The sequence below is a fragment of the Schistocerca gregaria genome, chromosome 5 (assembly GCF_023897955.1).
Source record: "Schistocerca gregaria isolate iqSchGreg1 chromosome 5, iqSchGreg1.2, whole genome shotgun sequence".
NCBI classification, from domain to species: Eukaryota; Metazoa; Arthropoda; class Insecta; order Orthoptera; family Acrididae; genus Schistocerca; species Schistocerca gregaria.
The window spans coordinates 11,302,450-11,329,446 of NC_064924.1; the positions used below are offsets into that span (position 1 = coordinate 11,302,450).

A 26,997-nucleotide genomic window follows, 5' to 3' on the forward strand; every position below is an offset into this window, starting at 1 on the left:
ACAGGCCTGTATTGATGTTTTAAGCACCTTCCTGCTTCCCACTGTTGAAGAGCAATTCGAGGATGGCAATTGCATCTTTCAACATGATCGAACACATGTTTATAATGCACGGCCTGTAATGGACTGGGCTGCATGGAGTCCTGACCTGAATCCTATAGAACACCTTTGGGATGTTTTAGAACACCGACTTCTTGCCAGGCCTCAGTGACTGACATCGATACCTCTCCTCAGTACAGCACTCCGTGAAGAATGGGCTGCCATTCCCCAAGAAACCGTCCAGCACCTGACCTGAACGTATGCCTGCGAGAGTGGAAGCTGTCATCAAGGCTAAGGGTGGGCTAACACCATATTGAATTCCAGCATTGCTGATGGAGGGCACCATGAACTCGTATGTTATTTTCAACCAGATGTCTGGATACTTTTGTTCATATAGTGTACCAACCAACAACAATACCTCCACTTCGACAGCTGCCACCCATTCCATACCAAGAAGACCCTTCCATACAGCCTAGCCACTAATGGCCATCACATCTGTCGACATTAGGCATCCCTCTCAAAATACAAAAATACATTGAAGATCACACTGAGACCTTCAAAAATGGTAATGACCCTCCCAACCTCGTGCTAAAACAGATCTCCTGTGCCTTATCTCTCCAATCACACACAACCTCTTTAAGTCCCGGCACCTGGCCATGGAGGAACATTCCCCTCTTGACTCAGAACCACCAAGGAGTGGAACAGCTGAGTCACATTCTCCTCCAGGCTCTCCACTACCTCACATAGTGCACTTAAATGAGGAATGTCCTACCCATCATCCTTCTCACGCCTCCCACAGTGGTATTCTGCTGCCAACTGTACCTACACACAATCCTCGTACATCCGTACCCAACATCTGCTCACAACCACTTGCATCATGGATCATGTCCCTGTAATAGACCTAGATTCGAAACCTGTCCCCATGCATCCTCCCACCACCATCTACTCCAGTTCGGTCACTAGCGTCACCTATCCCATCAAAGGCATGGCTATTTGTGAAACTGTTAATGTGAGCTACAAACTAAGCTGCAACCACAGTGCTGCAATCTACATGGGCATGACAACATGATGTCTGTCTGTATGAATGGCTACCAAGAAACTATGGCCGAGAAACAGCTGTACGCCTACCCTGCTATCGCTCCCCCTTCCTGCCCCAGTCTCCTACCTACCCCCACCACCCGGTTGCCTCTCCCGTCATTTGCTGAAGTCTTTTGGTTGTACCTATCTGCGACTCACACCCAAACCTTCAGATTTCAGACACTCACATTGGTACCAAAAGTTTGTCAACCAAAACACCAATTTAGTTTGCACTGTGAGCTGTCATCCAGTAGAAGATGTGTAAATGGTAATTAAAAGTAACACCAGAACTACAGAGTATAGGTAAACTATATCTGTGCCCACTGAATTGAAGATCTTTGGTAGATGAGTTGGTAGAGTGTCAGATCGTCGTGTGGAAGGTCCCGAGTTTGAGACCCACTGATGGTGATTTTTTTTGGATTATGTGTGGAATTGTTATATGAGAGAACAATTTTTTTTTTTTTTTTTTTTTTTTTGCCACGTAAAAGGATGTTCCAGAGTTTGTAGCAGTGTTCTTTTGGCAGGCTGCTTTTGCTTCGTTAGTTGAAAATAGCAAACCTATAGTGTACATTTGTATAGATAACATCACACCTATCTATACAAATGTATACTATAGGTCTGCTAGTTTCAACTAACAAAGCAAAAGCAGCCTGCCAAAAGAACTTTGCTACAAACTCTGAAACGTCCTTTTACGTGGCACAAAAACGTTCTCCCATATAACAATGTCACACATGATATGTTAAAAAAAAAAAAAAAAAAAAAATCACCTGCAGTGGGTTTCGTCCTTGGAATCTTTTGTACAACAATCTGGCGCTCTACCAATTCACCTACCAGAGATCTTCAATTTAGAGGGCACAGATATGGTTTGCCTATACTCTGTGGTTCTGGTGTTACTTTTAATTACCATTTACACATCTTTTACTGGAGAACAGCACCCAGCACAAACTAAATTGGTGTTTTGGTTGATACTCTATCGATGCACGATGTTTAGTGCCGATCTGAGTGTTTGACACCTGTGGTTTGGGTGTCAGCACCTCCATTATATGATGTGTAGGAAATATCTTTTCATAATATTGTTACATTACATCCTGGATTTTCTATTGGTTAATAATAGTAATAATCACAACAAATAATGTGTGTCTAAGAATCCTTGAAAAGTTTGAATGATAGACCGTTATGACAGTAATCAGCTAATAACCTGTTTAATTAGATGTTGCCATTAGGAAACACATGAGACTATAATTTAAAAAATAAAAATTAAGTATATTAAAACATGTGGTGGAAACAACAAAATAAATTGGATTGATTCTTGATGAACATTTAACATAAATGGTAACAATAAATTTACAAAAGAGATATGGTTTTTATAACTGTGCCTCATGCTAGACCACACAAAGAAAAAGGAGGTGTACTGTCTCCTCTTACACAGATATTTTGTGGCCTCCATTTGCCTTTTCTATGATCTCTGTTTGATGTTGACAGTACTCTACAGCTCTGAATGCATTCAGATATAAAACCCAAACTACAATGTAGGAAAAGACAGGTTGCTACTTACAGCCATATAGAAGACATGTGAAGTTACAGACACGCACAATTAAAATATCCTTACATAAAACTTTTGGCCACAACCTTCATGAGCAAAAGAGAAACACACACCATTCGTATACACAAGCAAGTGCTCCTCATACACACAAGACCACTAATTTTACCATCTCGGGCCGGAATGTGGCCAGAGATGGTGGAGTTGGCAGTCGTGTGCATGCTTGTGTGTGTGTGTGTGTGTGTGTGTGTGTGTGTGTGTGTGTGTGTGTGTGTGTTTCTAGGCTATGGCCGAGACCTTTACATAAGTGTCTATTAATTGTGCCTGTTCGCAACTTAATATGTCTTCTTTATGGTAAGTAGCAATCTGTCTTTTCCTCCCTTGATTTTCCATTGTTTGGAAGTATAAATTACTACATTTGTGTGGGTGTTTGCTGTAGTTGCTGACCTTAATGTTGTCTCTGATGGAGCAGCAAAATAGCTTGCTTTTTTTCTGAAATAAATAAATAAATATTCAAATCACACACACTTCTTGTAATGAACATGGTAGTAAAATTGAAGAAATATATGTTTGTACACAGGTCTTACTAGCTGTAGAACATCAATGATTGTAAAAGAAAGAAATTAAATGACATTGGTATACTATGTATGGTATCAAAAACAGCTCAGAGTGACTTACAGTGTAAATAAATGATGAAAGGAGTTAACGTAAAGCCTCAGCAAATAGTTGAGGTGACGATAGGCACATAAACAAGGCTGAGAACAGTTCAGATGAATCCTTTTACAGAATTTCCTTCTACTGTTTGTCTCTCACCAAAGATTTTCCATTACCATAATTATGGTGTACTTAAGTGTATGTAGCTCGGGTAGAGCTCAAGAAGCCTGCTGCAGCTGTGAATCATTCTGACCCAGTTACCTTCACCCTATTTTACCTACCCCTCTTTGTGTCTCAGGGGCAGTGGAATCAAAAAAATACATGGAATCATAATAATTTCTGCTTATTTCTAAACGTGTGTGTGCAACCGCCGCCCCCCCCCCCTCCCGCCCCCACCCATCCTCATTTTTGTTTGGAAATAGATGGGTGGAAGGAGGGACACACGCATGTATAGTGTGGTTAATTAATTGTATAATTTAAATGACTACAGGTGCAGCAAAGATGCTTTTATTGTCTGATTGCTTATTTGCAGTTCTTAGGAAGCTCAGTCAGCACTAGACTTCCCAGTATTCACTGCCTCACAAAATGTACAAAGATGTTGAAAATGGAAGAAACCGTAGATGGGAATAATGTGAAAGATGTGCATTTTGCAGCACCGGTCAATGAAGGGGCAAGTGACCATTGTGAAATTCTTCTGCCAGATATGGACTGCAGTGCCACTCCTTCTGACAATAGGTGAGTATTTCTTATGGCTGTCATATGTGACAAGTTTTAATGTGGCAGATACCCTTCAAACAAATAGATTGCCGGCCGGGGTGGCCGATCGGTTCTAGGTGCTACAGTCTGGAACCGCGCGACCGCTACGGTCGCAGGTTCGAATCCTGCCTCGGGCATGGATGTGTGTGATGTCCTTAGGTTAGTTAGGTTTAAGTAGTTCTAAGGTCTAGGGGACTGATGACATTAGACGTTAAGTCTCATAGTGCTCAGAGCCGTTTGAACCATTTTACCAAAAACAAATAGATTGGTCAACTCAGTATTTTCGTAATGTTAGGAACTTGAAGAATGTGGAGGAAATGAAATGAGCAACGCTTAAACAAAAACAAAGAAAATGTACAGATTTTTAATTGTCTCATTTTAATGGCTGATTCTAAAGCTGAGCCTCTCATAGTTTGCTAGGTTGAAGGTCTTGGCTGCCAAAAAATGAATTACTAATCCCTTTTTTGTTATTTTTTTCCAAGGTAGCTTTTAGGGGCAGATTTCATTCGTCATCAGTTTTCATTGTAGCAATCAGTATTCTGCCTTTTCAGCTACACTTCTACAACTATAGATCTTTCCTTGAAAGAAGTAGTGTCCTGTGTATTCTTGCAGCAACAACTTGTTGAAGGTCTGTGGTGCTTAATTGCAAAATGGATAAATGTAAACATCATCTGTGATCTCCAACTCATTTTGCAGGCTGCGTGGTTATACAGCATGTATACGACCCAGGACAGCCGGGAGATCCGGGAAGAACCCGGGAATTTTTTCATCCGGGAAAAAACTGGCAAAAACCCAGGAATTTTTTAGAATTCTGGGTTTTTTTCGTTGTTTTAGATTTGACTGGTAAGAACTGATACTCTATCAAAGTATATTACTGTATCCTGGTGTTGCAGAATAATACTGCGGCATTAAAACATGAATGAGAGAAAAAACAAAAATAAAACTAAATGCGCCATGTAAAATAACACAGTGCACGTACAAGCGTCTGCGAACAGCAAAATGTGTCAAAGGTCTTAGGAAGTATATGCAATGCTTAATAACAATGAATTGTCTCCGATGAGTGTGACGTCACAACTGTTTACATTAGATTCATTTAAGCAGTTATGAGCGAGCTCATGCACACGCGCAGTTGAGTCGCATATGAGTAATACTGTCTCCCGCTTCTGGCTACAGAAATGTGGCTGTTGGCTGTGTAAGCAACAGTAGGAGCAACCACCCTCATGGGTACCCGGCAAAATTTTACTGGTGCGCCCAAGCTGCCAGATTCACACGTGTGCAGCAGGCATGGATCTAGTGGGAGGGGAGGGGGGGGGGGCTGCAAACCAGGGTATACGTACGGGCGGCAGTTTCAGGGAGAGGCGACCAATTTATATTCTTGAGGAAAAAAACTTTGTTTCACAAAGCACTTAGCATCCAGCGCACGTCAGTCTATCAATTATTCATACGATTTTGAAATGCACCCCTGCTGGTTTGTGGACTTTTTTTAACACATTCTAAGCTGATTTTTGAAAGATTTATAAGTTGAATTTTGAATGCGTGCATAGTGTACGTGATGTCTCTGCCAGGGGCATGCTCGTCAGCCTCGTTCATGAGAAATTGGAACATGCGAATTTCTCGACCTCCACTATCGGGTGGAGAAATGTAGGGTCCCCCTGAATAGGTCAGGCATGCACTACACGCTGCAAGCGGCTACAAGGGTAGCGGAGTACGTGTGGAGTGCACATGGGGGTTTTTTAGGTTAGAGAATTCCCTCCCTAGGCCCGACAAGATGCTTCCTGAGACGCGGCAAGGTAGGAGTAGGCAAAATGCAACAGGGAATAACAATATTAATGTGCTAATAGTAAACTGCAGGGGCGTCTGTAGAAAAGTCCCAGAACTGCTCTCATTAATAAACGGTCACAACGCCCATATAGTACTAGGGACAGAAAGTTGGCTGAAACCAGACGTAAACAGTAATGAAATCCTAAACTCAGATTGGAATGTATACCACAGAGACAGGGTGGACAGTGAAGGGGGAGGCGTGTTTATAGTGATAAGAAGTGCAATAGTATCGAAGGAAATTGACGGAGATCCAATATGTGAAATGATTTGGGTGAAGGTCACGGTTAAAGCAGGCTCAGACATGGTAATTGGATGTCTCTATAGGCCCCCGGGCTCAGCAGCTGTTGTGGCTGAGCACGAGAAGAATAATTTGGAAAATATTTCGAGTAGATTTCCCCACCATGTTATAGTTCTGGGTGGAGATTTTAATTTGCCGGATATAGACTGGGAGACTCAAACGTTCATAACGGGTGGCAGGGACAAAGAATTCAGTGAAATATTTTAAGTGCTTTATCTGAAAACTACCTTGAGCAGTTAAACAGAGAACCGACTCGTGGCGATAACATATTAGACCTTCTGGTGACAAACAGACCCGAACTATTTGAATCAGTTAATGCAGAACAGGGGATCAGCGATCATAAAACGGTTACTGCATCGATGATTTCAGCCGTAAATAGAAATATTAAAAAAGGTAGGAAGATTTTTCTGTTTAGGAAAAGTGACAAAAAGCAGATTTCAGAGTACTTGATGGCTCAACACAAAAGTTTTGTCTCAAGTACAGATAGTGTTGAGGATAAAGTTCAAAACCATCGTACAATATGCGTTAGATGAGTATGTGCCAAGCAAGATCGTAAGAGATGGAAAAGAGCCACCGTGGTACAACAGTTAGAAAACTGCTTCGGAAGCAAAGGGAATTTCACAGCAAACATAAACATAGCCAAAGCCTTGCAGACAAACAAAAATTACGCGAAGCGAAATGCAGTGTGAGGAGGGCTATGCGAGAAGCTTTCAATGAATTCGAAAGTAAAGTTCTATGTACTGACTTGGCAGAAAATCCTAAGAAATTTTGGTCCTGTGTCAAAGAGGTATGTGGATCAAAACAAAATGTCCAGACACTCTGTGACCAAAATGGTACTGAAACAGAGGATGACAGACTAAAGGCAGAAATACTAAATGTCTTCTTCCAAAGCTGTTTCACAGAGGAAGACTGCACTGTGCTTCCTTCTCTAGATTGTCGCACAGTTGACAAAATGGTAGATATCGAAATAGACGTCAGAGGGATAGAGAAACAATTAAAATTCCTCAAAAGAGGAAAGGCCGCTGGACCTGATGGGATACCAGTTCGATTTTACACAGAGTACGCGAAGGAACTTGCCCCCCTTCTTGCAGCGGTGTACCGTAGGTCTCTAGAAGAGCGAAACGTTCCAAAGGATTGGAAAAGGGCACAGGTCATCCCCGTTTTCAAGAAGGGACGTCGAACAGATGTGCAGAACTATAGACCTATATCTCTAACGTCGATCAGTTGTAGAATTTTGGAACACGTTTTATGTTCTAGTATAATGGCTTTTCTGGAGACTAGAAATCTAATCGGTAGGAATCAGCATGGGTTTCGAAAAAGACGATCGTGTGAAACCCGGCTCGTGCTATTCGTCCACGAGACTCAGAGGGCCTTAGATACGGGTTCACAGGTAGATGCCGTGTTTCTTGACTGTTTCTTGATTGTCAGTAAAGCAGATGCCAGACTGAGATTCATTGGAAGAATCCTAAGGAAATTCAATACGAAAACAAAGGAAGTAGGTTACAGTACGCTTGTTCGTCCAGTGCTTGAATACTGCTCAGCAGTGTGGGATCCGCACCAGATAGGATTGGTAGAAGAGATAGAGAAGATCCAACGGAGAGCAGCGTGCTTCGTTACAGGATCATATAGTAATCGCTAAAGCGTTACGGAGATGATGGATAAACTCCAGTGGAAGACTCTGCAGGAGAGACGCTCAGTAGCTCGGTATGGGCTTTTGTTAAAGTTTCGAGAACATACCTTCACCGAAGAGTCAAGCAGTATATTGCTCCCTCCTACGTATATCTCGCGAAGAGACCATGAGGATAAAATCAGAGAGATTAGAGCCCACACAGAAGCATACCGACAATCCTTCTTTCCACGAACAATACGAGACTGGAATAGAAGTGAGACCCGATAGAGGTACTCAGGGTACCCTCCGCCACACACCGTCAGGTGGCTTGCGGAGTATGAATGGAGATGTAGAAATGCGAAACTATTTCCAAACATAAAGCTTTTTGATGGTAGTAGGCCAAATAGGTATTTTGTATTGGTACTTCATGAATTATATTGTCATACTATAAAAATGACCATTATTGCCAAAACAGGCTCGCTTATTTTGTGTGTGTCACAATTGCTGCAATATTAGAAAGGCCTATTTTGTTTTTTCCAGCAAACAGTGACAAAATAGACATAATTAGATCGAGAAACCACACCAGTATGGGTATTATATGTATTAACAGCTTTCTCAGTATTAGACGACGACATTTCGATTTTTCATGTAGCAAAACGTTTGACGAACTTTGATGAGGTAATAGTTCTTTCACAGAAAGGAAAGCACGCCTTGTAAAGATGCAGCAAGATTGGAGAGAAAAATCGCTAGGACCTAATAACTGAAGAAATGTGTACTGTCTTGCCTCTCTCTTGTCTTTACTGGATTTAGGTAGCCTACATTTAATTTTATGTCACACAGAAGAGCAAGTTACTAGCTAATAGGCAATAAGAAGGCCAGGTTTTCTGAAGAGTTCTTGTTCTTCTGGCTACAAATAATCCCATCCAGTATTAATTGCATTTATTTTTATTTTTTAGTGGGACAAGATGTCAAAACAGCCAACTGGGAGCAGGAGAGAAACTACAGGACATTTTAATTTCCATTGTCCTGAAATAGTTTGATGGCATGCATTGCAAAATATACACGTCTGAGTTCCACACAGCGCGATACCGTGATGTGCGCTATAAGAATATTGTTTGAAGAGGCGTGGCACTGCGCTTCGTCTCTCTAAAGGCCAAAAAACGTGTTTTATGTATCAGAAGACTCTTCAGAAAGACGTGCACAGAGCAGTCTGAGTTATAGTGGGGTGGGGGTGTGGGGGGGGGGGGGGGGGTTAGTCTCCATGTGACCCGTGTTTACGTTTAGTGATTCATCTGTTTCCTCTTTGTTTACTGCTCTCACGTCAAATGAAAACAAGACGGATTTCTGTGACTGGGAGCTATCAAGTGAATTAAAATACACCCACTTAATTACGGAAGGCTTAAATATGTTACTAGTTTCAGATTTTATTTTATTTCCACCTTTCTGACAGTCGAGCATCGATCACCTTGCAGTACAATAAAGTTATTTTTGTCGGTTTGCTAAAGAAATTTGGCATTTATTAAGATTTCCTCTGAGGCAGTAAATTTATTTGAAACAAAGTGTTTAATTCCACACTATTGGCTAGTTTTAATTGTTTGCTGCATTTCAATTCACGTTTTCATCTTGCAGCACGTATGACATTATGCCATAATAAAGAACCAAACATGAGATATTAGAGTACTGGTACTACTGAAAATCATACCGAAAAGCTTAATGTCAGGTTGAGGCCTAAGTCACTGGGAATCTTACCTGGCGCTCTCTGGCAACTGCGGAAATGAATCTGTTTCTAACAGGTCGCAGGAAAATATTGTGAATTGTGGTTTGAAAAGCGTTATTTTCAAAGTAGATTTTGTTTTACGCAAGATGAACTATGTGTGTGAATGTACGATGAATTTCTTAAATCACAGAGCGTTTGCTCCTATTTAAAAATCAACTCTTTGATGACAAGCCATGCAGATGATTTTTGAGCCCAGAAGATTAGAGATTTATGTCGGTATTAAAAATTTTGCTGGCGTATTTGTATGATGTATCTTAAAGTGTAACATGCGCTAAACAGATCAACATTATATGTGAAAGCTTAGGTTCTCTTGTAGCTTATTAATCTTAGAGACAAATATTATATGCAAAAGCTTTGCTTTTCTTGTAGCAACACTATGTATAGTAACTTAAACCATTAACTTTTCCTGTTGGTGGAATTCGAATTCATACTTCCGCAATACAAAAATTTGCGGCATACATGTTGCTGCTTATCAAAGATCTTTCCAAAACTTGTTTCCCCCCCCCCCCCCCCCCCCCCTGAGTTTTGTTTTCTTAAGTGCCGAGAAATTCTACGCTGCTGTATAAAACCATATCTTTTCAAAGGATTGGTAAGTTTTACAGTTCCGACGGAAAATATACTGTGACTTCTGAAATTTTCCCGGCGTATTTGTTCTTCTAATAATTATTAGAAGGAAAATATACTGTCACTTAACATGGGAAAAGTGTATTTTCAACCGGGAGAAAATGTATTTTTAACCGGGAGATCCAGGAATATTTTTTCCTTGTCCACGTATACACCCTGTTATACATTGTTGCTGCCGAGACACCACAAATTTCTGCTGCACATAGGGAACAAATCTATTAAGTAAATAGATGTGAGAAATTTCCGAAGGCCAATCTGTTGTGCTCATTGCATCAGATTGATGAACATTAAAACAGCACTAGGAGTTCAGTCTGGGTACAGCTCTCATGTCCATATCAGAAGTTAGTGTTTTATGCCCTGTGCTGTCTGACCTTGTCTGTTTTCAACACCAGATTTCTTACTCTACATTTGCCCACATTTGTGTCATATGTTTATTTTGGCTCATTCTACCTGCTCCTGTGGATTGAGTGAAATCAACAATTGGCCACAGCCAGCATCTGTGCACTCGTAACAATATATGGCACCCAAGACAAATTACCCAGTATATTTATCAGCAGATTTACTTGGATTGTTTAGTGGTTGACTAGGGTCAATCCTCCACACTTCCAGACCTTTTAATCAGTTTCAGTGTGTATCACCAGCCTTGCTTTGACTTCTGAGGCAGGGTTAAACTCATCACTGCTCCAAGACTGATAATTGAGGCCATCCAGCTCTCTCAACTGCATTCCAGAAAATTCAGAGACCTGACTCTTTGTATACTGCGTAAATGCTCAAATGGCACTCAAAAACACAGCACATCAAGTTTTGTACCTATTAAACTCCACCCTACAACAGATGTGTCATTACAAATTACATCATTACCATCTGGAAACAAGTCATCTCTGTTCAGAAATATATCTTATATGGTACATTTGGTCACATGTTCATACTTTCTTTGGCCAGAATTTGTCCAGCATCATACACAGATAGGAGAAGAAAGAAAATTCTGAGTTTTTAATGTTCTTAAGAAATTAATGTTTACAGATTACTAAACTATGTGGAAAAAGATAGAAAAGAAAATTTTGTGTAGCCTCTTCAAGAAACTAATCACAGTGTTCACTATCCAAAACCTTAATTTGGATTGCAGATGATTTTGATCCCATTCACTTCAAATGCAGGTGCATTCTGTGATCCATTGCAGTGAGCTGTTTGATAGATGACGGTAAATCATTGTGTGTACTTGCACTCCCAAATTTGGTTCTCTATAAACTGATTTCACATTACCGCTTCTGTAAACACTGGAATATTCATTCTTGAAATTTGTTTTAGCTGCTACTTTCCAGCTCTCTATGTAAACACTCTACCACATTTGAGTACATGATTGATTCATAGTATATGAAGCTAACTGTTCTGAGTAGGCCCCTATATAAAATTTGTATAATCGTGTTATACTGAGATTGTGCTCTTTGTTTGTGCTTATACATGATTTCTGAAATTATTTATAACAGCATATTGCTATTATTGTTTGCCACCTCTAGCAGCTGTCTGTGGCTTGCGTTTAGTATGTTATATTTTATAGTAATCTCTTTTGCTGATTGTTTTGTTTTCTGTAACCGTGTATTATGGAGTATCAGTTGAAGTTCGACAATATGAATGTGGTGAATGTTCTCATAAATTTCTTTTGACAAATCTTCTACTGAATCTTTGTATCAACAGTCCATACATTTAATTCTCTGCAGCTTTTGTAGTTTTAAAGTAGTACATTATTTACTTCTTTACTACAGTTTTGTAGTACTGTAATTCTGTCATTAGTCAATTGTTTGATATAGCTATTTATAAGTGCAAGATAGCAATGACAAAGTGTTGAGAGATCATTAATCAACCAATGGTGATTCACAAAAGTAATACATTCTTTGTCGAACAGAGTAAAGTCCAGGACTGAATTTAAGAATCTGGAAATGATAGATTGTGATAGTGTCTTGATGCCTCCTCTGTGTGGTGAGTTCCAATCTATCATTTCCACATCATTACAATTCTTTATTATTGTTCTGATGCTTCAGTGTTGCAGTGTTGGACTTTGCGAAAGATACCACTAGGGGTCGAGTCTATACAATGTTGTTTACAATGCTGCTGACCTCGGCAAGCAATTGAGTGGTAAACCGTACTAAATGCTTTGTGTATTCCACTTTTCTTTGGCCTGTTAATCATTTTCTTTTTGTATGCTGAACTGAGTGAAAAACTTATCTTGGCCCATCACAGTGAACAAGTACAACTCACGCAATACTACGATGGTTTGGCAATACCTGTCACTGAGTGACAGTTCTGCTTTCTCTGAAACATAAATCATGCGAGAGGAAGACAGGGGTTGTACACCCACATCACCACTATCCCTTCGGGTGCTCTGAACTCACTGCCACATTGCAGTGTCCACACTAGGAGTTTATCAATATATTGTCATTTTAATACTTCAAATGTAGTAAGATTTAGAAATGAACTGTTGAAATACTGAGTAATATCAGAGGTAAAAATTGGACTTTTCACATTACATTAGTTTTATGTAGCAGTTGTACAATCTGAGCATCACAGTAATCTTTGTGCTTACATTCAAGATACTGCATAAAATACCTGTCATGAAACTTATAAACTACAGGGAAATGATAGCCAGCATTGTTGTGGTACTGCCCACATTCCTTTTGTGTGTATTGAATTTACTATTACTTTAAAGAATGAATCAAAATGAGAGTTATTGTGATCACTTTGCTACCTTTTAATTTTAGTCGTACCCATACTTCAGTGTAACACACAAAATCTAGGTTGTTATGTTTTGGACTGTGTTTTTCCCATAATGGATGACTTCCACAGTCCGTCGTTGAGAGGTTTCTACGGTCGATCAGGATGGTGTATTCTCTCTCACACAGAGGCATTGCAGGTTCGATTGGCAGGCGAGGTAGCCAGGAGTCTGTCAAAAGGGAAGATGGTCGCAGCAAGATAGACGGATTACAGTAAAACTTTTTGTTGATACAATGAGCAGGTGTGGGCAGAAATGTGTGTTCTCCTCTGACAGGTGCAGCCTGATGTCAACCCACAGTGTCTTCTTACCCAGTGTAGTGAAGGCAACCTTGACGTCAACGTTCATACACCATTAGAAAGCAGCACAATTATGATACACTTCAGTGGTAGCCAGCTAGTGGTTGTGCAGTGACCTCTTAAGGTGGAGTGACTGGTTAATTAAGCTGGTGGCAACTTGGTAAAGCACACCAGGTTAGCAGGATTCCACAGGTTCAAACCTCAGACCCTTACAGTTCTGACCTGGAACTGCCTGGAGGAGTCATCTGGTCCGTTATACAGGTCTGATGAAATGTCAACCAACTTCTTGTTCCTCAGTATGTCATCACCCTGCCCATTCATTATGTCCGTGCACTGAGTTAGTTTGGTCCTGGCTGTGGAGGCACATGTGGGCAGTTGCTCCATTGGCACTTAGTTATAAGAGTTTTACCACATGTTGCAGAAATGCTGGGGTTAGTTAGCAGGTCAAAAGTGTCATCAGCTGCAGAACTTTGTGTATAATAAACAGAGCACATTGCCACATTATTTCTCATGTTATTCTGTCTGTGGCATTACGTTCTTTCCCCCTTTGGTGCAATTCAGTTTCCAAATTTAGTGTGGAAAGCTAGCTGTGAAGATGCTGGGAATATACCTATAAGTAACAGGTGGAAGCCATAATTCTCCACAGGGTTTATAGAGTTTTAGTCAGTGGCTTAAGTACCAGTGGCATATACTTACAGGTGGAAAGACAGTGACTGGTGAATCTGAATAATTCTCCATTTGTGACAGCAGCGGACAGCATGTACCAAAATATAGATTTAGGTGGCTGATGCAGAGTTTTCCAATGTAAGGGGCCAATTCTTAGCTGCTATCAGTTGGTCCATGATGGGTAGCTATAAGTTGGACCATGCTAGAGTATTTTTGGTTTTCAGAGAGCAGGATCTTGAAAGGGAAATGAGATAGGTAAATCAGTGGGAGTCTATAATGGTCTCAGGTAACTGAAAAGAGACATGTCCCATTGATCATTAAACCCTGACTCTCTACTTCTACGTCACATGTTCCACATACACGACCCTAGTTGTAATGTGTGCAAAGTGTCAACCACTTGTGCACTACTCAAAAGGTAGTAAGGCCCAAGTCTTTGACAATAGTCAGCCTAGCGAGTACTTCCTGAGAACAGGTAAATGTGGAGATTCTGCACAAAACCAGCTGAGCTCACAAAACCCTGAAATGATAAGGATCGAGATTGTGGGATTTCAGGGTAGCCACAAGTTCTGGAAATTGGGGAATATTAGGAAATTTCAAATGTGTTGAGGAAATCAGGGATATATTAGGGAAATTTGAAAAATTCTCTGGAAAAAATCTTGTTTTTGTCTCAGTAGATGAAATGATTTGTTTACTCAGGTGTCATGCATTGTCACTGGTTGGGCGTAGCAGATTACATGTGCCACTTCGCTACTCCCACCTACTTACTGCTTCACTCTTTCCTACCATTCACCTCAGCCTGCAGTCAGTGCTGCCACCATTTCTTGCCACTAGTCTGGCAGCTGTTGACGAGAGGCAGGGAGGTGTGAGGAGTGGTTTGTTTGGATCTGATTCTCAGAAACTGTTACCAGTGGCCGGAGATGGTGGTCATTTGTGCATGAGTTGTGTGTGAATGTGTGAGTGCTTCATTTTCTGATACAGGCTATGGCTGATAGTTTAGTTGTGAGAGTGTGATTGTCATTTCTTCATGCCAGCCTGCAGCTCAGCGATCATCTTTTTGGTGAGTTGCTACCTATCCTCATTAGTATTGATTCTCAGAGTATTTGCGCAAGTTTCTTGTTGCATGGATTTGTCAGCACAATCTCGTTTCATCAGCATGGTGTCTGTGGCATGTGAATAGCTGGCCATACAAGTGGACTTCCATGACAGACCAAAACTGCAGGCCACTTCTGTTGGGTATCTGTAAAGGATCTGGCCTGCCAATCTGAAGCCCATCATTTCCCACTAAATGTGCAAGCCCTGCACATCATATCTAGTCTCACTGATGTGAATGCAGGCCAGGTATGTTTGTGTGAGACATAATGCAGCAGATTTTCGTGGTTTATCTGAGGACCCAGGACTGTAGTGCTCCTCGGCAGGTCAGAGGCTGCCGGCAACAGCTTTCACGGATTGCAGCTGTCTCACCACAAGGAGATGGTATAGTGCAGCATTTTATAGATATTTTATTTATTCTAGTACATTTTGGCACTTCAAAAGTAATTTATATATTAGGAAGTATGGGTGATAAGAAAAAAAAATTGTGGCAGTCACTGGTGGTTTGTACACTATGTGCTCATATTTCTTGAAAGGAAAATCACACAATACCTGTAAAATAATAGGCGTGACACAGTGGGTAATAACTGACAATAACAAACATAGTAGAACCAACATTTTATTGGTGGTCACCTATAGTGATTAGGACCACTGACGGCCTTGGGAGAGCCAGTCCTGACAAAACTCTACCATCTGGTGAGCAAGATGTATGCGACAGGCGAAATACCCTCAGACTTCAAGAAGAATATAATAATTCCGATCCCAAAGAAAGCAGGTGCTGACAGATGTGAAAATCACCGAACAATCAGTTTAATAAGTCACGGATGCAAAATACTAACTCGTATTCTCTACAGACGAATGGAAAAACTGGTAGAAACTGACTTCGGGGAAGATCAGTTTGGATTCCGTAGAAATGTTGGAACATGTGAGGCAATACTGACCCTACAACTTATCTTAGAAGCTAGGTTAAGAAAAGGCAAACCTACGTTTCTAGCATTTGTAGACTTAGAGAAAGCTTCTGACAATGTTGATTGGAATACTCTCTTTCAAATTCTGAAGGTGGCAGGGGTAAAATACAGGGAGCGAAAGGCTATTTACAGTTTGTACAGAAACCAGATGGCAGTTATAAGAGTTGAGGGACATGAAAGGGAAGTAGTGGTTGGGAAGGGAGTAAGACAGGGTTGTAGCCTATCCCCAATGTTATTCAATCTGTATATTGAGCAAACAGTGAAGGAAACAAAAGAAAAATTCGGAGTAGGTATTAAAATCCATGGAGAAGAAATAAAACTTTGAGGTACGCCGATGACATTGTAATTCTGTCAGAGACAGCAAAGGATTTTGAAGAGCAGTTGAACAGCATGGGTAGTGTCTTGAAAGGAGGATATAAGATGAACATCAACAGAAGCAAAACGAGGATAATGGAATGTAGTCAAATTAAGTCGGGTGATGCTGAGGCAATTAGATTAGGAAATGAGACACTTAAAGTAGTAAAGGAGTTTTGCTATTTGGGGAGCAAAATAACTGATGATGGCCGAAGTAGAGAGGATATCAAATTTAAATTTGTTAACATCTAGTATTGATTTAAGTGTCAGGAAGTCGTTTCTGAAAGTATTTGTATGGAGCGTTTCTATGAATGGAAGTGAAACGTGGATGATAACTAGTTTGGACAAGAAGAGAAGAGAAGCTTTCGAAATGTGTCGCTACAGAAGAATGCTGAACATTAGGTGGGTAGATCATATAACTAATGAGGAGGTATTGAATATGATCGGGGAGAAGAGAAGTTTGTGGCATAACTTAACTAGAAGAAGGGATTGGTTGTTAGGACATGTTCTGAGGCATAAAGGGATCACAATTTTAGTATTGGAGGGCAGCGTGGAGGGTAAAAATCGCAGATGGAGACCAAGAGACGAATACACTAAACAGATTCAGAAGGATGAACAACAACACCTATAGTGTTGATTTACACATTTCTTTCCTGCCTCAAACACTTCTTTTGAGAAGCCTACTTTTTTCTGAGGTTATTTCTGGAATCAGTGAAGGTATTTTAAATCTGTCTTGTGTCTCCAAGGAAATGCATGTTTTTGTCACCAGATGTGTTTTGTTTTATTGAAATAAGATAACAATGGCTTAATGAAATACACATTCTATTTGGCTTGCTTTCTCCGTCTATAAACAGTTCATTATAAAAGATGTTGATGTTAGTACTCAAGACTTTTGTTCATACGGGGGCGAACACAGAAGTCCTTGCATTTCTTTTTCTACTTATGTCTTTACCTACCCTAGAGATCTCAAAATTTGTCAGGGAAAAATGCTAAAACTTGTCTCAAAATCAGGAATTTCACTTTGGGAAACTTGTGGCAACTGTGGGTTTGCTTGTCTTAGCACTGTAGCAATTTTGAGGCAGTAATAAGCTTGTGGGAGTTTCTGTAGAGGTCGAAGAAGAGACTATGCAGCACCCGTAGGAATACGTACCTTTTTTTTGGGCCCTGCATGCTACCAGGTAAAGTGTAACACTCAAACTGATACTCTCTACACTTCAGGGATATTTGTGCCCATACTTGTAACCCCTTCCATCTAATGTTACATTTACATCAGCCCCACGGTAGAATAAATGCAAGGAACTTTCCTCCAGTGTCAACAGCAACACCAAACCTTCTGCAATCCCCCCCCCCCAAAATTCCCCCATCAACAATAGTGCTGATGCTATGTGCCCACAAGTGCCATGATTGAGTGCTTCTTGCACCTCAGCCACTTCAGTGCAGGTCTCAGTGACGGATTCGAAGTACCCTCCCAACGGTCAGCTGGGTGTCAATAATATCTAGTCAGTTCCTGACTGTCCAAGGCTTTATCAAGTATGGTCACTAACTCCAGAATTTGTGTCACTAATGCAGCAGTCAAAGCATAGGGTAAATATGTTACGTGTCATTAAATATGTCCTTCCTCATGTTTTCCAATGGGTCATATGCAACTATTTTATATATATATATATATATATATATATATATATATATATATATATATATATATATAAATAAAACAGAAAGAAACTTCCACATGGGAAAAATATATTAAAAATAAAGATTCCAAGACTTACCAAGCGGGAAAGCGCCGGCAGACAGGCACATGAACAAAACACACAAACACACACACAAAATTACGAGCTTTCGCAACTGGCAGTTGCTTCGTCAGGAAGGAAGGAAGGAGAGGGAAAAATGAAAGGGTGTGGGTTTTAAGGGAGAGGGTAAGGAGTCATTCCAATCCCGGGAGCGGAAAGACTTCCCTTAGGGGAAAAAAAAAGGACAGGTGTACACTCGCACACACACACACATATCCATCCGCACATACACAGACACAAGCAGACATATTTACAGGCAAAGAGTTAAGGGCAGAGATGTCAGTCGAGGCGGAAGTACAGAGGCAAAGAAGTTGTTGAAAGACAGGTGAGGTATGAGCGGCGGCAACTTGAAATTAGCGGAGGTTGAGGCCTGGCGGATATCGAGAAGAGAGGGTATAGAGGATATACTGAAGGGCGAGTTCCCTTCAGTATATCCTCTCTTCTCGATATCCGCCAGGCCTCAACCTCCGCTAATTTCAAGTTGCCGCCGCTCATACCTCACCTGTCTTTCAACAACTTCTTTGCCTCTGTACTTCCGCCTCGACTGACATCTCTGCCCTTAACTCTTTGCCTGTAAATATGTCTGCTTGTGTCTGTGTATGTGCGGATGGATATGTGTGTGTGTGTGCGAGTGTACACCTGTCCTTTTTTTTCCCCTAAGGGAAGTCTTTCCGCTCCCGGGATTGGAATGACTCCTTACCCTCTCCCTTAAAACCCACACCCTTTCATTTTTCCCTCTCCTTCCTTCCTTCCTGACGAAGCAACTGCCAGTTGCGAAAGCTCGTAATTTTGTGTGTGTGTTTGTGTGTTTTGTTCATGTGCCTGTCTGCCGGCGCTTTCCCGCTTGGTAAGTCTTGGAATCTTTATTTTTAATATATATATATATATATATATATATATATATATTTTTTTTTTTTTTTTCGAGAATGTCCTATCCTCTGCACTTGTCGCAGAGTGGCATTTACCCTTTGTAGATCACATCCGTATCAGCTGTTCCAAATATTATTTTCAAATCCCCCTCCCAACTATCATACCCCTGTTCTGCCAATGCCAGACTTCCAGTATCAGCTTTGTAGTTGGCTCTAAATCGTGAGTTGACATTTCTTAAAACGCATCACCAGTTGTATTTTGTTCATTACTGCCCGAGTGTTGAAAGTCAGCCTTAATGACCATTGACAGTTGGACAGCATACCATATCGTTATCTGGTGAATAGTATGCTGGTCTTTAGCAGAAGTACTTTGAGGGCACCCACCATACCTTAATCACCGAGGTCCAGGATCGTGATCTTGGTGATGGCGCTCGGCTTCCCTACTTTCGTCACCTTGTATTCAATGGTCCAGGCTGGTGCTGTTACTTGCCATTCCTGAGGGCAGCACGCAGGTTGTGTGTGAACCATGCACTGAGGGAAGTGAAGGATTTCAGTCAGTATGATGGATCACCTTGTGACCTTAGATAATATAAGTGGATAGGTGCCCCACAGGCGAAATTTGTTACTCCACTATCTCTAACTTTTACCTTCTATCACTTCCTTCTTCCTCTTCAAAGATGCTGATGGTGATGGGGACAGAGCTTGTGTTCTGCAGTTCTCTGACACCACGACTAGCCAGGATCCGCCATCTTGTGTTGATAAACCAATAGTTTTTAAATGCTTGCTTGGTCATTTCATTGAGTGAAATGGTAATAACCTTGGAAGTGGCAGAATAATCATTTGTGTAGCCACAGAGTGCGGAAAGGTGTGAGGAATCACTACTGGCAACTTTGCACTTCATACCAGTCATTTGCTACAGTACAGATGATGTGATGGAATAATGAGCTTCTGCAAAATCACATATATAAAGAAATTCATGTTAAATGTAAGGATTATTAGTAGTAATAAAATTAAATTGAGGCTGTTGTAACACAATTATTCAAGCAGGAAGAGACAAATGATATTTTAAACATTTATGTTTGTGACTCTTGTTGCAGATAAGAGCACATTTTACTTTATTTCCAGCTTTGCTACTTGGCATAATGTGAAGTGAATGTATCAGTGCTGTAGTTCATACGGAGTAATGAGCGATTGGTATTTTCCCACATTGACTAGCAGATGTGGTTGGCAATCTGGCGCTTTCATAGCCAGTGGGATGAGGTGCCGATGCAGAAATCACTTGTGATGTCAGTAAAGAGATGCGAACAGAAAGCAGTGAACCAAGTAATTGTTGTTCACAGTTGTGGGAAGGAAAGTTGCTTCTCACCATATAGCGGAGATGCTGAGTTGCAGGTAGGCACAACAAAAAGACTCTCACCCACTCTGTGTGTGGTTTGAGTTGCCTGAGACTGCAATCGCATGTGCGAGTTGTGTTTGTGTGTGTGTGTGTGTGTGTGTGTGTGTGTGTGTGTGTGTGTGTTTTTAGTGTTGACGAAGGCCTTAATGGCCGAAAGCTTTGATTGTGAGAGTCTTTTTGTTGTGCCTATCTGTGACTCAGGATCTCCTCTATATGGTGAACATCAAATTTCCTTCTCATAATTGTTACATTCTGTTTTGCATTTTCCATTGTTTGTAGTTGTTGTTCTTAAATATTTGCTAACAAAAGTTTCCGTTTGGTACTCAGACATTAGGAGGAGTCTACGAGTCATAAATACTATCTTTCAGCAATTTTTACAGTGCTAGGAAACACTGATTGATTTGACGTAATCAAAGAAGTAAAAGCTTACATGAACTTTAGCAATTGTACACTCAAGTTATAGGCTGTGCACCATAGTCGGCAGTCGGCGATAGGGTACTGTTTGATTTGTTGATGTGGTAGACCATGCTCTCGTATCATTAATAATTCACTTAATATCAGTCTTAACCAGTTCATTTCCCAGTGTTCCTTAAATAAACACACCATAATAGCATCCCATATACAAATTATGTGCACACGAAACTTCTTCCAACTTCATTATGTAAAACCTTCATAATCCAATGACACTGTTATGGCTCTGCAAGGGGGACATAAAACTATGAGAGCATCTCCACATAACAGGTAGGAAGAATTCCTATCCAGTGGCTAAGTCAGGTCAAGGATGGACTAGCTGTATTGTTGTAAAACTCGGGTGGGAAAATGTGGCCAGTTATATTGTGTGCCCCTTATACCACCATCTACAGACTCACTGGCTAAACTGAGACATCTCTGGAGGTTTAGTACCAGTGGGCGGGGGGAGGGGGGGGGGTTGTTGCAAGTGTTAATACCGTTATCAGTATTAAGTAAATATTCATCCCACTAATGTACTTAGCTGTTTCCCTTTTCTTTCATTCACTGCATTGTGCAACATTTATTATAATTTTTCTCACTTCATCATGTGTTGGCAGAGTTGTAGATATGAATGGGCCAGGAGAAGCTTCTTCATTCATCCTTGTGTTGACAGAGTTGTAGATATGGATGGGCCAGGAGTAGCGTCTTCATTCATCATTTTTCCACTTGTGCACCAGCACAGATCATCTTCAAACAAGGGACCGTTTACTGTGGGTAATGGCTACTTACTAGAATGCCACACACTTTTGGATCGTATTGCTTGACAGTGTTTCCAAGCAGCATGAAGTACAGGGACTAAGGGACCAAGAAAACCTCTTTCCTTCAAATGGGTTGTTGTATGTGGTGGTTATTTTACTTTTAAGTGGCTAAATAAAGGCAGAAAACCCACTAACTAAAAAAAAAGAAACCTCTGAAATAGGGCTGCTGTCAAAAAAAGAACACATGTTTGATAATCACAGTTGGTAATACTGTACAACCAGCAACAAATGGAAAAGGTGTTCAAGGTAACCACTTGCAATAAACAGGAATATTTATTAAATTTTGTGCATGTATTTTCTGTTTAAGAGGTTTAATCTCGTGCTTTTGTAAGAGAAAATTCATTCACTCTGAATCGTACAAGTTTCTCACTGAACAACCAGCTACTTAGCTCATTGCTCATGACAAATCAGGATGGTAGCAAGTTGCATATCTAGAATTCTGTCTGCTTTTATGATCTGCTTCTTGAGTTAGTCTTGCTAGAATGGCTGGGATGTGTGCGTGCTGTGTGCGGATGCAGGAGGAGCAGGCCAGAGTTCATGAACAACTGAATGCACTTGTAACTATGGTTAGTCACCTTCAGGCTGCTGTCTCAGGCTATAGCGATAGCTGAGAATCTGGCGTGTTGCATGGGACACCGTAGCTGTTGCTAGTTTTGGCCATGGGCTTTGCTTCTGAGTCACCTGCTAGTGCACCCAACATTGTGGATCCACCCGCATACCAGGATGAGAGGTGGGTGGTAGCATGTTTGCTTCGCTTGAGGTGGAGAGCCAGTGTGGAGACGGAGGCTTGGCTTCACCCATTTGCCAGGGTCTGGGCAGGCACACTTGGGGGTTATTAGTAATTGGGAGCTCCATTGTTAAGTGTGTTATGGAGTCCCTTAGGCAGACAGCATTTAGAGCTGGAAAGAAAGCCAGTGTGCCTCGGGATGTCTGCCAATGAGCCTCATTCGAGATGTGAAGGCGGCCTTGCCTGCACAGCTGTCAAGCATACAGGGTGCAATTGTCAGCAAGTTGTGGCTCACATTGGCAGCAACGTCGCCTGTCGCATGGGTTCTGAGGTGATCCTTGGATTGTACAGGCAGCTGGCAGAGGTGGTGAAGACTGCTGGCCTGCATTGTTTCCAGATTTGATCAGGGTCCTTTGGTTTGGAGCCAAGTGGAGGGTCTCAGCTAAAGGCTTCATTGACTCTGGGATGGTCTTGGCTGCAGATTTCTAGACTTAGGTTATCGTGTCAAGATTTGTAGGACTCCCCTTGATAGGTCAGCAGTGCACTAAACAAAGGAAGCGGCTAGATTTGTTACCAGTAGGCTTGAACAATGCCTAAGTGTTACAGAGATGCTTTGGGAAATCAAATGAAAATCTCTGGAGGGAAGGCGATGTTCTTAACAAGAAACACTGTTGGGAATCTAGAGAACCAGCATTTGAAGTTGAACAATTCTGCTGCCGCCAATATACAGAAGAACCACGAAGTAAGATACAAGAAATTAGTGCTCATGCAGAGGTATAGGCTAAAGAATGAATAAGTTAAAGTTAGATATTGTGGGATTAAGTGAAGTTCGGTGGCAGGAGGAACAAGACTTCTGACTAGGTGAATAGTGAATAAAAACACAGGAGGTTGAATAAGCTACTGCGAACAACATAGTGAATGCATTATTGTAGCCAAGATAGACACGAAGCCCACGCCGACCACAGTAGTACAAATTTATATGTCAACTAGCTCCGCAGATGATGAAGAGATTGAAGAAATGTATGATGCAATAAAAGAAATTATTAATATAGTTAAGGGAGACAAAAATTTGATATTCGTGGGGGACTGGAATTCGATAGTAGGGAAAGGAAGATAAGGAAAAGTAGTAGGTAAATGTGGACTGTGGGTAAGAAATGAAAGAGGAAGCCATTTGGTAGAATTTTGCACAGTGCATAACTTAGTCATAGACAACACTTGGTTTAAGAATCATGAAAGAAGGTTGTGTACATGTAAGAGGCCTGGAGACACTGGAAGATTTCAGATAGATTATATAATGGTAATCACATAGGATTTAGAAGAATATTTCATTAAAGTAAAGGTAGGTACTGCCTACAGGAAAGTTAAAGAGACATTTGGGGAACTGAGAAGTAGCTGTGTGAATGTCAGGAACTCAGATGGTAAACCAGTACTATGCAAAGAAGACAAATCTGAAAGGTGGAAGGAGTATATAGAGTGTCTACCCAAGGGCAATGTAATTGAGGACAATATTATGCGAATTGAAGAGGACGTAGATGAACATGAAATGGGAGATATGATACTGTGTGAAGTATTTGACATAGCACTGAAAGACCTAAGTCAAAGAAAGGCCCCAGGAATAGACAACATTCCATTAGAACTACTGATAGCCTTGGCAGAGCCAGCCATGACAAAACTCTACCATCTGATGAACAAGGTATATGAGACAGGCGAAATACCCTCAGATTTCAAGAAGAATATAATAATCCCAATCCTAAAGAAAGCAGGTGTTAACAGGTGTGAAACTTACCAAACGGTCAGTTTAATAATTCATGGCTGCAAAGTACTAATATGATTTCTTTATAGACGAATGGAAAAACTGGTAGAAGCTGACCTCGGAGAAGATCAGTTTGGATTCTGTAGAAATGTTGGAACACGTGTGGGAATACTGACCCTATGGTGTATCTTACAAGATGATTTAGAAAAGGCAAACATACATTTCTAGCATTTGTAGACATAGAGAAAGCTTTTGACAATGTTGACTGGAATACGGTCTTTCAAATTCTGAAGGAGGGAGGGGTAAAAGACAGGGAGTGAAAGGCTATTTACAATTTGTACAGAAACCAGATCGCAGTTATAAGAGCCAAGGGGCATGAAAGGGAAGCAAGTTGTATGTATTGAGCAAGCAGTAAAGGAAACAAAAGAAAAATTTGGAGTAGGAATTACAATCCGCAGAGAAGAAATGAAAACTTTGAGGTTTGCCAATGGCATTGTTATTCTGTCACAGACAGCAAAGTACTTGGAAGGGCATTTGAGTGGAATGTAAAGTGTCTTGAAAAGAGGATTCAAGATGAACATCAACAAAAGCAAAGTGAGGATAATGGAATGTAGTCAAATTAAATCAGGTGTTGCTGAGGGAATTAGATTAGGAAATGAGACACTTAAAGTAGTAGATGAGTTTTGATATTTGGGGAGCAAAATAACTGATAACGGTTGAAGTAGAGAGGATATAAAATGTAAACCGGCAATGGGAAGGAAAGCGCTTCTAAAGAAGAGAAATTTGTTAACACCGAGTATAGATTCATGTGTCAGGAAGTCTTTTCTGAAAGTATGTGTGTGTAGTGTAGCCATGTATGGAAGTGGAACATGCACAATAAATAGTTTAGATAGGAAGAGTATAAGCTTTTGAAAGTGATACTACAGAAGAATGCTGAAGATTAGATGGGTAGATCTCGTAACTAATGAGAAGGTACTGAATAGAATTGGGGAGAAGAGGAATTTGTGGCACAACCTGACTAAAAGAAAGGATCGGTTGGTAGGACACATCTGAGACATCAAGGTATCACCATTTTAATATTGGACAGAAGTGTGTAGGGTAAAAATTGTAGAGGGAGAAAAAGAGCTGAAAATACTAAGCAGATTCAGGATGATGTAGGTTGCATTAGTTACTCGGAGATGAAGAGGCTTGCACAGGCTATGATAGCATGGAGAGCTGCATCAAACCAGTCTCTGGACTGAAGATCACAACAACAACAACAACAATGGAGGTATATTGACAGTCTTTTTCCCTCGCTCTACTTTTGGAGTGAAACAGGAAAGGAAGTGACTAGTAGAATGTACAGGGTACCCCCTGCCATGCACCAAACAGTTGTTCCGGGGTATCTATGTAGATGTAGAAATTTATGTTCAAGTCCCAGTTCACCACAAATTTTCATGTGTCAATATTGAGTAGCAGATCTACCTAATACTGCTCATGTCAAGGAATTTGTGGTCAGTAAAGCTGTGGATCATCTGCAGGGTCCGTTCTTTCAGACATGTAAGGTTGATAGTCTTCAATGGTTTAGTTTATGGATGAATCAGGAACACCACCCAGCCCCTATTGTCCATAGAATTCACCACCCATATATAGAACATCTTCAAAAATCTGAAAGAAATGTAATAAAGAAGTAGCAATAAGTGCAATTATTCTCTAATATTGGATGAATATAGTCTGGGTAATTTACGTGCCTCGTGTTACACTGCCTCAGTACACGCCCATTTTCTAACTTTAATACTTGACTTATTGTGGTAAACACTTAACATAAGATTATGTCTCTTAAGAAGTAGATTAAAACAGTGTTTAAAATTTTTAAATTTGGTCAGCAATTATATTAAATGCTGAAAGTAAAATTTATGTTGCCCCTGGAAGCTGTTGGGCAATTTCCAACTTGAAACTGGTGTGACTGATGGTCGTTTAGTAATATAGGCAAAAATGATTTTCAGCATCTGTGTGGTCAGTCACGCAAGCCAAAAGCAAGTTTAGATTTCACACAAGTTGACACTCACGTGAGTCCCATTATACGAACAAGTACATATGAAAATTCTCAGTTTCCTTCTTAAAGTATGTGATGAAAAATTATGCTTATCCATTACGGATATTTTAGAACCGTAACAGTATATTGAATATAAATAAGTGATACACAACTGCAACCAGTCACTTTTTTTCAATAATAATGCTTTATTACATGAACTGGTTTTCGAACCCTTTCAAGTTCATCTTCAGATGATTTCGGGAGGATCCAGGAAGTTACATCATTACTGGTAGTAGCATAATGCTGGGTGCTGGTTCTATGGCAGAAAGATGGGTCACACTTTAATGTATCGCCATGATTATAGCGTATCTGTCGATATGGATGTAAATTTAGTTTTTACTTACTGCGACAGTATAGGCGGCGTTTCTCGTATCTGTCTGCCTCCATTTTGATGTCCAGAACACTTTTACACGAACTATATTAGTTTACACTTTGACAGTGACACTTTACCAGCATCCAGCATGCACTTTACAACTGTTGCTTGTAACAAAGATCTTGACAGAGAGATATGGCATAAGCCTACTTTGTACAGAGATGTAATTTGTTGTACTTTACATGTGTTAAAGTCGATATAAGGGCAAGTATTTAAATTAGAATGGCGACAACATGAGAGCACAAGATAAAATAATAAATTACTACAAGAACAAATTTCAGGTGATCTGATATGTTATTTCTACTTACGTTACAGTGTGACCCATCTTTCTGCCATAGAACCAGCTCCCAGCATTATGATACTACCAGTAATGATGTAACTTCCTGGATCCTCCTGAAATCATCTGAAG

General features: G+C 40.6%; 1 protein-coding gene across 1 annotated transcript in view; it reads left to right on the top strand.

Moving 5' to 3' along the window:
* Positions 1-26,997, top strand: part of LOC126272638 (zinc finger protein 761-like) — a 355,681-nt gene that overhangs the window by 120,870 nt on the left and 207,814 nt on the right. Inside the window, exon 6 of the mRNA XM_049975612.1 lies at positions 3,840-4,042. Within this exon, the coding sequence (XP_049831569.1) occupies positions 3,840-4,042 (203 nt within the window). The remainder of the gene's footprint in view (positions 1-3,839; positions 4,043-26,997) is intronic.